At 35.5% G+C, this 16513-nt stretch overlaps 1 protein-coding gene across 1 annotated transcript; it reads left to right on the forward strand.

The window, feature by feature from the left end:
* The first annotated feature begins 11216 nt into the window (after nucleotides 1-11216).
* On the forward strand, nucleotides 11217-13764 carry LOC136822171 (uncharacterized). The gene is made up of 3 exons (XM_067078412.1): nucleotides 11217-11420; nucleotides 11598-11977; nucleotides 12398-13764. The coding sequence occupies exons 2-3, from the start codon at nucleotides 11862-11864 to the stop codon at nucleotides 13677-13679; spliced, it is 1398 nt and encodes a 465-aa protein (XP_066934513.1). The 5' UTR covers nucleotides 11217-11420; nucleotides 11598-11861; the 3' UTR covers nucleotides 13680-13764.
* The last annotated feature ends 2749 nt before the right edge of the window (nucleotides 13765-16513 follow it).

Here is a 16513-nt window from a genome sequence, read left to right on the forward strand (position 1 = left end):
ACCTATTGTTCCTTTGTTTGTGACAATGCAAGGGGTAAGCCCCTCCAAAACTTGCTGGACCACAAATAGAAAATAGACGTGAATGTATAATAGTAAGGAAATGGATTTGGTGGTTGGTTGGGGATGGAGGTGGTATGTAAAACAAAATCATATAAAAAAATTAAAAAAAAAGGAAAGGAAAGAGAACATGTTTAATCTAAGGAATCTAATAGAGAGAGAGATAAACCTTCCCTTAGCACAGGGAATAGGCCCTATCCTAAGATAGAGATCACAGCGCTAGGTAGATAAAATAAAAAGCGAAAAAAGGAAAAATTATGCAAATAAGTAACTAGATAAAACTATCAAAAAAATATGCTACTTGGAGTTAATAATTTTACGCCAATCCAGACGATTCAAAGCTTTTTGATACCAGTCATTTTTTGACAAACCAACCTTTTTCAAGCATTTATAAATTCCTCTTCCATATGTGAAGTTTGGTGCTCCACGAGGGCGTTTCGATGGCACCCACGAAGTTAGCATTTTCCTGGGTAGTCGCTGTTGATCCATACGAGCGACATGACCCAGCCAACGAAGTTGACGGCGATTCACGTACGAATCAACGGATTTCAGAGATAAACGATTTAACAGATCAGACGTTCTGATTCTATACACACGGGTGTGGAGCCGGTTCACACGACACATTGCACGTACACATCTTGCATGGAATAAACGTAATTTTCGGAAAAGATTTTCGGTTAAACACCAGTGTTCGGCACCGTGTAAGAGAATAGCCAAGATAATGCATTCGTATACAAATTTCTTAGCTTTGTATGAAATACTGGTTGACGAAAATAAACAATTTCTCAATTTACCAAATGCCCGACTTGCCGAATTGATTCGGGCATCAACATCAACATAACTAAGGAATCTAATAGAATTCAATAAATTCATTTACCACTGAATTGATACAAAAATGTGTTCAATTTTTGTACCTTTAATTTGTTCAAACATAAATCAGATTCCAACACTCTATTTTCAATATTTTTTTTTTATTTTTTTAGAGATCCGCCACCATCCCCAACCAACCACCTTACTTACTTTTCTAAACTTATAGATTTAGAGGTATTAACTGTTTGTGGTTCCAGAGGCTTAGTTGGATAATACCCTTTTCTATGACGGATACAATACAAAACTTCAACATTAGTAAAAGAACAAAAGATCAGCCAAGCAATATGGTACTTTCCCTTGTTTCCTATCTATGTGTTGTGGAGCAATCCTTAAAAGAACAGCACGTTCCCCAAACAATGGGAAAAACCCTCTTCTCTCCAATAGGAGGAACAAGATGTTCTCTTAGAGTGCTGACTTTCAAACTTGAAGTGACTTAACTTTTTTTTGTAAATAGGAACGTGTCGCAAAATTAAACATGGTCCATTTTTCTCGAATCAGAACGAAGTCTTTGATATAGACTCATTTGTACCTTATTTATTACCTTGAAATCACTCACAAAATCAACATATTGTTCCATTTTCTATTGTTCCTATTGTTGGAAGGGAACATAATGGGAAAACTTATTCGGTACAGGATGTTCAAATTTAGGTCTCAAAAGGGACCCCCTAATTCCGGTCAAATTTTTCATCCTTGGGGATCTTATGTGTTCCATAAAAAGAGTACCACTCTATTGGAAATTACCAGAAATTTAAACAAAACTTCAAACAGGATCTAACAAAAGGTTACATTCGCTTGGTCATGGCGAGGAACATTATAATCTTTATGTAGATAACCATATTAATAATATGTCATGGATTTTATCCATATTATTTGTAATGCCTTCAAATACGTTTGATAAAAGCATGTAATTAGCATGGCGCATCATTAATTTTGCTAACTGTAATAGAGTCCGATCATACCAACAGTAGATAGTAAATAGTACTGAAATGCTCGTGACCATATAAATGTTATGTCATTTTCGTTTTCGTGGTGACAATTGCAGAAAGGTGGAAGGGGGGGGGAGTAGAAAGGGGGAGGTTCATCTAGTGGTTAATGCATTAGCCAAGTTTTCCGAAGCAATCTTTCTAAATGGTTGGTTGGTGATTAATGTTAAGAAAGTAGAAAAAACTCCGTTGACACCATAATTTTGAGGGGGGTTGCATCAAATTTTGAAAGGGGGTAGAACCTAGGCTAGGATGGGTAGTGACCCCATTCCGAACTATGGTAGCCTTTATTTTTTCAATGACTTTTGGTCTTAGGCAAACTTTTTAATAAGATCATGGATAATTGGTGCAAATGAATTTTTCCAAACGAAAAATAAACCTAATGAAAAAATTGAAGAGAAAATTGATGGTGCATCATTTTGATTTGCATTTTTTGCGTCAAATTTGCTTCTCATTTAATGCTGTTTCTATGAGGCTGCTAGGGAAAATGCACACAAAAAGTGCACAGAGGCCGTTATCTTTCATCATCAAGCTATTCTAAAATCAAAGATAATTCCGAGTAACCTAAAAGTACCAGCTTTTAAAACATTACCAAAGGCCTCAATAAGCACTTGGTCAGCTTTCAAACCATGGTTGCGTCGCTAGGAAAATTTGACTCAAAAGTATGCCATCTTTAAAGTAAATTTCAGAGACTTTCATTTGCCACTGACAGATTTTTTATATTTTTTACTTGTTACTTTATGTGGAACTTCAAAATCTGACTCTCCTTTTTACGAACTCTTACAAACGCTTTGTGAAATTCTAATAACCTTACTTTTCGACATTACCTTTTAATGAAGCCTCTTTTTCATAAGTTACACCTCACCGAACGGAAATTATGTGGACAGTACTACCACGCCCTTCTTACGCACGCTCCCCAACAATATCGCATTAGCAACAGTCTATCAAGTAATAGAGAGAGGGAGGAACGACTCTTCAGCTCGCTGAAAACCATCACCAACCTAACATCAAATCACCACACTGACCATATCATCTACAATTCCCTCATTCGAATGAAAGTTATATCCGAAGAGGCTGAGACGACTGCAAAACATTGAGAAAATAGAATCATCAAAGCGAGTAAACATTTACCTCAGAAAACCCCTACCTTTTTCTTGTATAGAGAACTCCATAAAAACAGTATGGACTTTCTATCTCACTTTAAACGAATAGCAGATTATTTAGCACAAGGGAATACGACGAAGGTATCATATTCTTTGACATAAATAATTCAAACATGACATTAATGAGAAAGCACAGCTTCCGTAGCTCCACCATCAATCAAGAAATTGAAACTTTAAAGGATTACTGGGAATTTTGTCAAATAAAAAAAGAGAAGTTTGTACCAGCAGCTGCCTTTCTGCCTGAAGAGGCACCCTCAATGTCAACCGATGAAAACACAACCTCAACGACTGAGGAAATTCTAGCTATGCCCATTGACCCCACCATTGAATCACCAATACTGCTATCAACAACCAACACCACGTCAGCATTTACCAGCTTTGACGATAGCTTGCCATCTTCGTCAAAAAAACAAGACTCGTCACAAATCATTCCCACCATCAATCAGTACACCCCTTTTTCCAACATATCTTCCAAAAAGACCTTCGTCAACTCCATCGATCTCACTGATCCCACATTCTAAAGCCAGGCTATCGATTCAAGCCACTCCTCCTGAACCAATGGACATTGATCAAATTGATGACGAATCAAAAAGCGGAAAAATAACAAAAACAAATAGGCAATCCTATCAAAGTTTACCTTAAAGGTTCCTGATACCGAAGATAATCTAAAGAACAATACTAACACTGAATTAAGTAACTGCAATTCACTTGTTAACAATTTTTGGTGAAATTCCACTCATTGCAAGATACGAGAAAAAGAGAGCATCTTTCAAATTAAATTCCACCAACAAACTCATCAAAGACACGTTTTACGAAGTTTCAGCTTGACTGGAAGTTGTGTGTAAGTCAAAATACGATTCCTTAAAAACTGAAAAAAGAACAATTGAAATATCAGAAACCAAAGGCAAACAATACTTCAAAGATGCTATACAAAACCCTATTTATTTACATATCATAAAGAAAATTAAAGTTCTCAAATTCCTCATTTTTATCTGAAAAAGGTAGTTAAAATTCAGAAAACGCGTGTCAAACTAAAAATCAAAAACATTCAAACTGAGCGAGAAATCATTTTCCCCAACTAAACGCGACAAGGACAAAAGTTGAAAACCAACAAAACAAAACAGTGACAAACCTTATAACCAACAACAATAACAAAATAAAACCAAAGAACTAAAACGTAACAAATAAACAATCTTACAATAGACAAACAATAAATGTAAATCTACAAATTTAGCGTAGAGAAAACCGGTAAGTGAATTTAAAGAAAGTTGAGAAATAGATGGAGTGCGGATAGATGATGACCAAAGTCTGGCATCAGGTGTGGCCATGAGTAAGTTTGCCCTGCTACTCTAGAGTCACCCGTCATCTAACCTAAAGGTTAGAAAGTGTTGGTCAAGCACAATCTAGAAAAGAAAAGATTTAGAAAGAAAGACGCATAATCGAAAAGTTGGCCGAGGGCCCGGTTCGGCGTGCTGTAACCGAGTAGCCGTACGGTAGAAAAAGAAGAAGGAAATGAGGACAAACAAAAAACACACGAACTTCTTTAACCAAAATTTTACTAATGTGAGTCGCTAACTCACATATCCTGCAAACAAGTGGAGCGCTACCAACCACTAGACTTTCTAATAAGTTCAAACGAGACATTCACAATTTTCAAACTAAAAATGTTAAAATAAAACGACAAATCCGATAAATGTTTTAGATGATGATGATGATTAAATAAAACTAGAGAAGACTTTCTAAGAATAGTGTTATATTGCTAGCAAGGGAATTGAATACCTGCTGGCGTCCATATATTTTTTTCAATGTCTTTTGTAAACGAAAGACTTTTCCGCCTTGTTTCAAAGCACGGTCCATTAAAACTCTACCCGCCAAGCTAAAACGCTTTTTTAATACAGTATTTTATATTTCATTGTACACTCTTTACGACCTTTTGGCATAACCATGTACATAATTTGTAAATTCTTGTTCTCTACGTTTTTATTTTAATGAAATTTCAGAAATTTTAATCAATGGAGGCATTTTCATTTTGAGAGGGCAAATGCCCCCGTGCCCCCCCCCACGGTTGCTACGGGCCTGTTTTGGAGTATATGTAAACAAACGGTCACTTCCTGCACCTTTTGAAATGTATCTCATCATTTTCCCATAAAATGTTCTATTTCTATTAACGAAAATTAACAATTGGTCTTTTTGATTTAAAACAACAGCTCCTCAGGCCCTTTAGCTATTTCTTTCTATTTTGATGATATAAAAAGTTTTTCCAAGTTAAATAATTTATGCTTTGAAATAATATGTTTTTCCAAATTTTTATGTAAATATTTTTAGTCAAACGTGTATAACCATTACAGTAACAAAGATAGGAAAGAAATGTTACTTCGAAGATGAATTTGAATTTTAATCTAGTGATTTTCCCTACTTTCTTAGAAAGGGAATTTCCAAGTTTCCTAAGCTCAGAAAAAAGGCGCTCTTTTAACAATTTTTTTTGGCGCGCATGCATTTTTTTCTGAACTTTGCCTACTTGTTTAATCAACCATTAATTTTACTAAACGCCTCTTATATACACAGTAGGTGAAGAAAACATGGCCTTAAAGAAAATGAGAACATTGAGATGAACTTGCTCAACAAGATTCTACAACTTTGAACTCAGATGACAGCCCTCAGATGACAAATTTGGAGGTTATCGAAAACATGCAGGTTTCAAACCCTTCAAAAAAGATAAAATCAGGACTGCTTATGCCTCCAAGCATCCCAAATCGAATCCAAGCATCAATTTTTTTTCGTTCGGAAAAAAGTAAACACAAAGTAGTTTGTTGCTTTTTTAATCAGTTAAATTGATAACGAAGCAGAAAAAGAGGATGCAAAGGGCAAAAATAAGAAACAAAGTCAACGGAAAAAAGCAACTAAATCTGAAGATGATAAAGATAAGAGAAATTGGACCGGCAATGAAATCTAAGAGATGGCGGAAACTTTTGGGACGAGAGAAAAACAAAGAAACGACAACTAAAACTGGTCAGGCAACCGAGGAGTTATATGAAAGTACCAGGATTCATTACGGACGATTATCTTTCATGCTCCCTGTTATGACTACCTCAAGAAGCAGATTAATTAAAGAGCCAAAGGTGTCGAGGTTTGCGATCTACATGGATGAGAAATTGAGGTTCAAAATGACCGAAAAGTGTTATATGCAGAAAAGAAAATATCAGATGTTATTTTCAAATTCGAGTATGCCAATAAAATGAACAGCTACATGAACAATTTTGTATTAGCAATATACCAAACATTATACAATCATCAAAATCCTCTCCAGGAAACGTTTCTTATTCTTTCTGAGATGATGATATTTGTTATTGTGTTTTTTTTTTTAAACAAACAAAAGAAACAGGTCGGGTGAATCTTCCTAGAATTCTGCCGTTTCAAAACAAAAAGAGGTAAGTAACAGATTTGTGATTTTCAAAAAATCGTTTTATTGATAGATGGTAGAAACTTCGTTTTTGTTTTAAAAGTATAATAAACCAACTGCGCTGGAAGCTCCGGCTTAAGAGATTAACAGATGCGAAAGCCATAACACTGTCTGACTGTGAAAATTTCTCCAATCTTGTTCAAATTTACACAGGAACTGTGTTTTAGTATCCTTTATTGAATTCGCCAGCCGATAATGAATAGGACAATAACAAAAGTCCAAAACAGGATCATTTTCAGCCATACATAACACCACAAAAACTACTCAGATTTCAAATTTACACTGTAATAGTAATTTAGTATTCTCTTTTGAATTTCAATGGCTGTGTGTTTGAAAGTTTCATTGTCAAGTTTGAAAATCCAAAAGGGACGACCACCAATAATGAAAAACGAGGAAGTCCAAAATGTGATCATTTTCACAGTATAAAATTATGAGAAATGCACCAATCTTACTCAAATTTACACTCAAGTAGTATACTGAATTCAAATATATTAATAGTTTGCTCTCAAAAAGTTTCCATCAATCTTGAAAAGTTTTTTGGTTTTGTGCGTCTAGAAGAGAAGTCATTATAAACACTCGATCAGCTGACGATTCATGGCCAAAATTTCTCCAAAGTCTTTCCACATTGTTAGAGAGCTAGTATGCATCAAACTTCTCATAAATCATGTCCAAAACATCATGAATAATGATGAAAATGATAAATTTTTCACTGAGATTTGCCAGTATTTGCTACACAGTCAGCTAGTCCACTTTCGGCAGCCATCTTATTCTAAATACCTTTTGGGAATCAGATAATCCGTTTTTATTAAATCAGAATAGATCATCGGATTACATAAACAAACAAAAATGTCTTGCCGTCGTTGTCGTCGGACGAGAGAGAATTTAAGGCTCCTAGGGTGGAGCAATTAGTGTAATAAAGTGCTGTAAAATATCAGGTCCCTAGAACATGGTTTACCGACGATTTTGTTACTTATGTCTTTTTCAAAAAAAATTATTTGACCTACAATAACATACTTCCTTTTGTAAAATAAAAGAAGTAACTTACATCCTTTTTTTAAGAATATCTTGTTTTTTCAAAAGATGCTTGTTCCAAAAAAAATTACACTACCCTTTAAACACCCCTGTCTCGCAGATCCGAAGGAACTTTTTTCCCGACGTTTGTATAACGCTGAACCACTCGTAACGATCCGGAACGACCCGTAACGAACCGGATCGCCCTGGAACGACCCATAACGACCTGGAACGACCAATTACGTCATTCGCGGGCTTTGGAGGCTGGGCACCATCGTTAACAGTCTTCTACCTACACAAAATACAGACTCATCAAATGCTTTGAATTGCTCATAAATGTAATATATCTTCATCTTTTCTACTATGTAAAGCACTTTTCTATTAATAAATTACTTATATGCTTCATATTATCTATTTAAATTTTATTTTTTCAACTTAATCTCTACCCTCCTTTTGGTCTGTATTTTATTCAATCAAAATATCTCAAAACACGAGAACCATCCGAAGGTTCTTTTGCGACAAGATGGAGAAGATTGTAGCCGCGCTGCAAGAACATGTAAGAAACTCTAACTTTTGAAACTTCAAATTCATTTTCTATAAACTTGTTAGGGTTTAGATTCTCCATTTTCATAAAGAAGTTAGCATTAGGCAAGAGGGTGGGGGAGGACAGCTTAATTTTTTGGTCAAGGGGTGTAGTTTTCTATTTTTATCTAGCCTGTTTGAATCAATGGCCATGCACTCAAAACATTGCATTTTACAAAATAACCATTTTTAAAATAATTATTGGGGGGCTAAGCCGCCCTTGCCCCCCCCCCGTTGCTACAGCACTGCCACCAACCTAAAAGTACATGTCCCATAGTTTCTTTTTTGGTTTTATGGGAACATACCAATAACATTTCCTTATTGTTTGAAGGTTTAATTTCTTGACTCAAATGATAATTTGACCAGTGCAGGTTAGTAAGTTCAACAGTCTGCATACGGTTTGTTATTTCTGTATTTTATCATTCTTAGCTATCTGCTGAAGTCTATGGGCCACTGTGGCAATGGTCTGAAAATTTGACACAGATAAGTGTTCAACACATTGCTGATTCTTACATCGTCAACGACTTCAGTGACCTGCAGCTTATTCAAGGTGCAGTTTCCAAAGTATTTGGACCAGAATCTGTCCCTCCTATAATTGTTTATGGGTATGAGACCCCACGATACAAAGAAAGTTCAAACTATCCAGAACTAGCCAGCATCCCAGACGTTGTTTGTAATGTATTTATGGACCATCAACTGGTAAGGAACTTGCAAAAACATTTTCCCTCTTAACTGTCTTATCTGATTTCTTGCTCTTTGTATTTCCCTGGTACCTGGTATAACACTTATGTTAATGGTATTTATTTCCATATGTGATATATTTCACAAGATTGTTTTGAGGAAAATTGTTCTGCTTGTAGAAAGAGTATATATTGCAAAGTTCTTCATTATTTTTGCAATAGGACCAAGTCCATGATAGAAGCATGAATGATGCAGACATGGATGGCAATGATACTGATACTATTAATATTGTGGTAAGAGGGAGATATTTAATTTCACTCATTCGCCTTAGCTCTGTTGATAGGTGCCGTGGTACAGTGGTAGTCGATCTTGCATTCTGTGCAGGAGACCAGGGTTCGATTCCCACTCACGGCAGTTCACTTGGCAAGTGACCGTTCCTTCGCCCAGGTTAGCCCATGCCATGTGAGGGGAATTGGGTGGTCAGTTCAAGGTGCTGACGGGACGCTCATTTGTAAGCGTCTATAGTTGCGAGAATAGGCCTCTAAAGCCTCCTGCAACTCAACCTAATAGAAAAAAAAAATAGACTGAAATATGCTAGAATATTTTTGACTTTTGCTAGTAAAAAGGTTAAACCATCTTGAGTCAAGGGAAAAGCTACCCTTTTTCAACACTTTTGTCAATGAGAAAGGATGGATTTTAAAGTAAAAGTCAGGGAAAATTATTCTTGGGAACTGCTGGGAACCCTGTTCTATATCAAAGTTTCTTGCCTTGCGATCGCCAAAGGTTTTAAACAATTTACTGATTGAAGCTATCCATAATGATATTCTCTTAGATTGATAAGATTCTTCTTCTGCAATTGACAGAAAACTTACAATGATTTTCAGATTTTTCAAGTTTTATTGAATTTTGCTATTTTTAGGAATGGGAAAGTATGCGTGGTGAATGTGGAAATCTCACTGGTATCAACAAGGATGCCAATGTAAGAAATGTTGGATTTTTTCCATTATCCAAGATGTTTACTGAGTTTACTGGGCTTAACTTTTATATTTATGGAACAGAGATTATGATGTTAATGGCGTAATGTTTCTGTTGATTGACACACTGATTCCTAACAAACGTTTGGCGGCCATTATATATTATGAGTCACTACTCAATACTTTTTTTATTCTACCTCTTTCCTTAACTTCAGTTGTTTTTCCTATTGTATTTGATAAGTAGATGAATCTAGATTTTTATTAATTTCATTTGCAGGCTTTCAAGCAAGGTAGAAAAAGTTTATTTTGTATAATGTATTGTTTTCGTTTTTCCCCAACAGACTGATGATAATCAAAGTGATGTCAACAATTGTAGCACTGAATCTACATCTAGTACTGTAAGTTAACTTGCCATTCTAATTCAATGTTGAAAGCTTAGTCAGGCAGAACTGAGTCACTAAGTGAAAAATTGCTGCTTTGTAAAAGATGACCCTATGAAGAAAAACCAACCATCCCTTCCATGTGTGTCGATGTAAACATCCATTTTTAGCTAGAGATTTTTCTGGGCACTTTATGTCTGTATACCGGCTAAAATCTATGAGGTAGGAAAAGTATACTTTGTATAATGTATTGTATTCATTTTTTTCCAACAGAGTAATGATAATCAAAGTGATGTCAACAATTGTAGCACTGATGCATCTACATCTGTTACTGTAAGGATTACTTGCCATTCTAATTCAATGTCGAAAGCTTAGTCTGACAGAACTGTCACTTTTCTTAAGGGGGTTAATTTTCTTGGGAAGTTATTTTCGTGAAATGATTTAATTTTGGCAAGGACAGGAATTGTATTTTTTTGCGAGCATTAAATTTCCAATAATTTTTAAAAATATGAAAATCTATATCTATATCTCTCAAAAGTGAAAAATCCTCCTCAATCCTCCATATGTTTGAAAATTTTAAAGTTGTGGGAACCCTGCTATTGTTTAAGAGCTTTGAAGTTGACCATAATTAGGGGAAACAATTATTTCCCTCTCTCCTTAGGTCTCACCACGAGATGAAGTGACTGCAGAAACAATACTTTGTATTCTACTGAATTCTCCAGAGGATATCGAAATGACTGATAAAGTTACGTGCATGAGAAAGAACTTTGCGTGCACCTACAATTATGATAAAGTTACAATGGAAAGTGCAAAGATTGATGGAAATGGCGCATATCTGCACAAAGGAAATCAAAGTATTATTACTTTGACAGCAGAAGATGTGTTTTGGCACACTTTGACAAACCATCAATGAGCTATTTCATCAATGAGCGGTATGAGGGGAGATATAGAAGAATGTTCGTCACAGAGGACAAAGTTTTTGAACTAACAAGATATTACCGCCAATCAAAGTGCAATCCATCCTTTATGCAGATGTTTGCGAGTGTTCGAAGAACCAGATGAAACATTATTTCATGTCTTATCGATGGACTAATGGTACTGAAGAAGAATTCCTTTTGAGCCGGCATGGTAATGCTACAAAGCCACACGCCGCAACATATTCTCGCCAATCGTCTGAAGTCAGAGATAAGATTAAAGAAAAGTTAGTGAATGGATCATCTTGTGGTAAAGCTTATAGGGCTGCAATCAAGGAAGCACAAGTAAGTAATATTCAGAATATTTGTTTAGTCTGTTTCTTAAGAGTCTTATTATGGGTGTGATATCTCAGCTTCTCTGAAATTTGGACTAAATGACCTTTTTTACAAGAGAATAGATACACAACTGTTAGGTACTGGAGAGAAAGATACACATGCTAATTTTTTGCCTCAACTTCTCAGATTCCTGATGATGAGCCACGGAACCCAACACAAATTTATAATATCAACCTTTCGATCTAACCAAAAGCAAATCCGACTCCTCCTGAGGTGGAAAGCCTGATAAATGAAGTGCAAAATTCCAACAATCTAACGTCATTGGTCTTCACATCGAACCAATATATTGCCTTCAAAGCTAACGAGAGAACATTAAATGATGTCCAGAGGTTCTGTGTTGATGCAAGGTCTCCATTAGTTATTGATACCACTTTCGATTTGGTCGACGGCATGTGGTTGAGTGATACGTCTTTCGAATACTTGGCCCTTCTTGACTCAAATGGTGGACACCCATCATTCCCTGGACCATTCTTTTGGCATTTCAAAAAGGACGAATGCACTTATCGGTTAGTATGATCATGTCTTGTCCTATGAGACCCACCTGAAATTTGGTTAAAGACTCCCAAATATTTTTGGCGTCCCATAGGTCCTATTTTCACTCCTTACCTGGAAGAAAATATTTTTGGTGTAAATATGTAAATAAGTGCACATGTTCTTCTTTTTATAAGCATTGGGTAATTTCTTTTTTTATGCTTTGTAAAATGAATTTTTTGAGCCTCACTAATGCAATGTTTCAAATTTCACTATGATGTGTGCAATTAATGCTTTGAACTTATATATTATATATTGTATATTGTAACTAGTTCAAGTAAGGTGCTTATAATAGAACCTGAAAACACCAAGGTTTCAAACATTCAGTGAAAGCATTGAATTTTTGTCTTTCAAAATTAATTTTTTGATTAATTTAAACTCATTATTTTTTGTAGACGCTTTGCTACAGAACTGATCAATTCGAAGCCCTCTCTTCTTGGGATCCAGCTGATTGGTCATGATTTGGACAACGCCATAGGAAATGGAATTGGTAGCGTGCTCCGCAATGCAGAAAGATTATTTTGCACACAGCACCTTCAAAGTCGTGATGTTGTAAAATTGAAAGATCTTGGTGCCAATGCCAATACTCAAAATCGAATTATGGCCGATATCTATGGTACTCAAAAAGGTATTATCGCTGAGAATGGCTTAGCAGATTCTGCGGACCGGGATGATTTCAATGCAAAACTCATCAGTTTGGAGGCAGGATGGGAGGATTTGATACCTGGTTTTTTTCGGTGGTTCAAATTGCGAAGAACTATCGTATTCACGAAGAATTTGGTAAAGTCAGCTCGGTCACACCTGAACATCAAAGGTCGCTTCTACTCAAATAATGTCGAGTCTGAGCATAGACTTCAAAAGAAATTTCTAGCTGAAGAAGCTGATGGCTTAAGAGACATAGTCCATGTCAATAGAACACTTATCGAATGGATCGATGAGTTCTACATTGAAATGGTGCGTCGTTTGCGTGGTGTTGGGAAATACCGGCTTGCTCCAGTTTATGATCAATTTTTTGTGGAACCAGCAAAATGGAATCGTTGGAGCCCTGACCGTCGCCAGCAACACGTTGATTCATTTCTTGCCTTCAAACCAAAACCTTCTGAATGTTATCAGAAACCCAAGGCTGCTGGTTTCAAGAAGGCTCCTAGGAAAAAGCGAAGAAATGAGGAGGGCGAAGCAGAAATTTTTGTGGATCGAATTCAGTCAACCAGTCAAGCCGCTGCCACAGCAGAAGCCACCACTTTGCAGCCAATTAAGATCAGCAGGAATCCAAATCCCTCCAGCTCGAACGATTCTTGGGAAATTGTAGAATCTGCATCTTCACAACCAGACCCTCTTGATCCAGACCGACCAGTCCGCAATCAATTCTATCTTGTCCACAGAAGCGATCCTAAAAATTGTCCACCTAAGGTAAAAAGATGCGAGGTGTGTAAACGAAATTTCTCCGTCGGTGATTGGACAGTCGTCAAAACTGAAGGCTACCGCAATTACACAGATAAAAAAGGAAAGGAAAATACCGCTTTTGGCAACGTTTATATCCATTTCCTCACAGGATGTCTTAATGATCATCAACAAAACTTTGACTTTGGTCAAATCGTAGTTTTAAAGGAAACACTCAAACGACTTCCTGCTAATTCTGCCCAAAAACTTAAAGATAGAGGCTGTTCATTTGAATAGACTTTCGAACAGTTTTTTTTTTCGTTAATATTAACTTTAGTCTAACGTATGCTTTATTTATTTTTTATTTGTTCTGAAATTTTAGTGCGTGGAATTTATCGTTACACAATGAGTTTGAAGGTTTTACAGTAGGATACTTTTTCAGGAAAAGTTAAACAACAGGTTTTGAGTTTTTCGTGCTCGTTTGAATGGCAAAGAAAAATCTTTTGACAATGTTTCGACTAATTTTTTTGGCTTTCATTGTAACTTGACGTCATTTTCCAAGCGCACATTATTACATTCTGTTACATCTTTATGGTATTTTGATAGCCAAAGTTTCATAGTTTTTGGTTTTATTCTTGTACTTGTTCTATCGTTTTCATAGTTACATATCTCGACTTTTCTGTTATTGGAAGAAAATACCCGATTATTGTCGGTTTTAATGCAAGGTTTACTCCAGGATGCACGAGTTTTCGATTTTTTTAGGCTTGAAATGTTGTTACGATGACCTTTACTTTAAAACTTAAATTTAAGATTTGTTAAAATTAATTTTTCTTTAGTAACTTCAGAAATTTGAGGCTCAGATTGTTCTTAATTTATTCTTAAGTTTTGGTCAGAATTTAGCCTCGTGTTCTTAGAAAATTGTTTTGTTGCAAGCAAAAATTTGTTGTCAAAGGGAAAGTGCCTTATTTTGCTCTAAGTAGCTCATTGAGTTCAAAGCCGAAGGGCTAGAGTAGAATAACACAATGAAGTATAAGTCCGAAGAGCTAGAAGTCAATCTCCTTGGTAGAATTTGCAGTCAACAAATCCTACCAAAGTTGCGCGGCCTTGAGCGGCTCGCCTGGTTTTTACACAAATGACAGATTGAAACTAAAATTTACCACTAAATTTCGATAAAAATATCAATCGTAAACAAAGGAATTGCTAGATTTAAGGCTTCACTTTTTCCTGCCTGAGAAAGGTTAGAGATTGAACTCTAGCTTTTCGGGCTTTAAACTCAATGGAATAACCTTTCCCAGGCAAGAAAAAGCGATTTCACCCACTGGAGAAGCTTCAAATTGACCCCTGGACACAAAAATGTACCCAATGGATATGGTAGTTTTGCAGGGTCTTTTTAAATACCCCTGGAAATATATCTTCCACCTCCCCCCCCCCCCCATGAACGGTTTTTTTCTGGAAGTGCCTATTATTAAAAGATAGAACACAGTTTGCAAGAACAATAAATTTTTGTCTTCAAAATTTTAGTTTTAAAGCACTCAATTGAGTCTAAATGTTTGATCTTATTGGGCAATCTATTTCAAGCCTGTCCTGCCGTCCGATAGTTAAAAGAGCTCAAGCAAGCTGCATTCTTTGGTAGCAGAAGCTTGATTTGAGTGTCTCAGAGCCTTGATGGGAAAGTTGGCGTATCAAAGTGACTTCTATTGCTCTAAATCGAGCGGGCGGCACCCTAAAGTGGGCGCAAACGACCGCCATTACATGTGTCAAGATATAAAAAGGTCGTTCCAGGTCGTTCCAGGGCGATCCGGTTCGTTACAGGTCGTTCCGGGTCGTTACGAGTGGTTCAGCTTTATACAAACGTCGCTTTTTTCCACGGAGGGAATAAAAATTCCTATTGGGATGAAATTAAAGTCGACTTTCCAATGGGGCTGGAATTCCGGGGTATTTTCCCACTTGGGACGAAATTTTCGCTAAATTTTCCAGAGAGGAATTCATAGATTGACGATAAATATTTAGATGCTAATGAAGTTCGAGAGAAAGTATTTTTTTGTTGAATAACTTTTTTTCATTTTGGATCAAATAAATAAATAAATTACGTCACGAACATCATTTGCCTCGTATTCAAACAATTGGTGTGGTGATTAGCTAATCACCATGGCAATAATTTCAAAACGAGGCAAGTGATGTTCGTCACATAATTTATGAAAAGGTCTATTAGGAACATAAACATCAAATTAAATGGTAAATTGAACTATTACGTGCAAAATATTTTTAAGATTTTTGATAAATTAATAAAAGGAAAATAGTTTGAAATAAGCTATATATACCTGTATACACAAACAACTTTTTTAAAATTAATACCTATAATTAACTTTTAGACACTGTGGTAGATGTTAGATTTTACTAGAATTAGGACTGGATCTGAGGTTAGTAAACTGAATCCTGATAAATAACTAAAAAACTCTTCCAGAGAAATAAAATTTTTATGCGTTTACTTTTTTTCTTAAATATATTACTTTAGGAATGATAAGTTTTATGTGACTATATTCGAAAAAAATTATAGATGTAAATAATTTTAACTAAGCTAAAACATAATTCTTTAAAATCAGAAAAAAGCAAAACATAACATTTCTATCAGAACAAACTTCATAGAAACCTAATTAATTTAATCGATTGAAATCAGAACACTATCACTTTATCATGCCAAAGAAATTGCCTGGAAATAATTTAGATTAAGTCCGTAGTATTCAATGTATTAAATGGCAAACTTATGGAAATGGAAAGAATATCATTTCAATGAAGCAAAAAAGATAAAGACAAACAGTAGATCAATATTAAAGATTCTTCGAGAGCTTCGCTGGCATCTCGTTCTGTAACAAGATTGACAGATGATTCGATGACATATATATAGTGAAGATATGTAATATCTGTCATTGTAGAAAAATAAAAGTATTGATATAAAAATAACTCAAACTGATAACAACGAAAAAAGTAAAGAATATTTTTGTTAATTATGTATATTTACGATTTTTTTGGGTATTTTTAATTTTTTAATTTATAAATCATTCCTAAACGGAAGGAAATTTAGCAAAAAGTCAAAGGGAATTTAAATAGTGGTATGTGAAAGAAAAACAAAC

Source organism: Clytia hemisphaerica, unplaced genomic scaffold (genome assembly GCF_902728285.1).
Source record: "Clytia hemisphaerica strain Z4C2 unplaced genomic scaffold, Clytia hemisphaerica genome assembly, whole genome shotgun sequence".
Lineage (NCBI taxonomy): Eukaryota > Metazoa > Cnidaria > Hydrozoa > Leptothecata > Clytiidae > Clytia > Clytia hemisphaerica.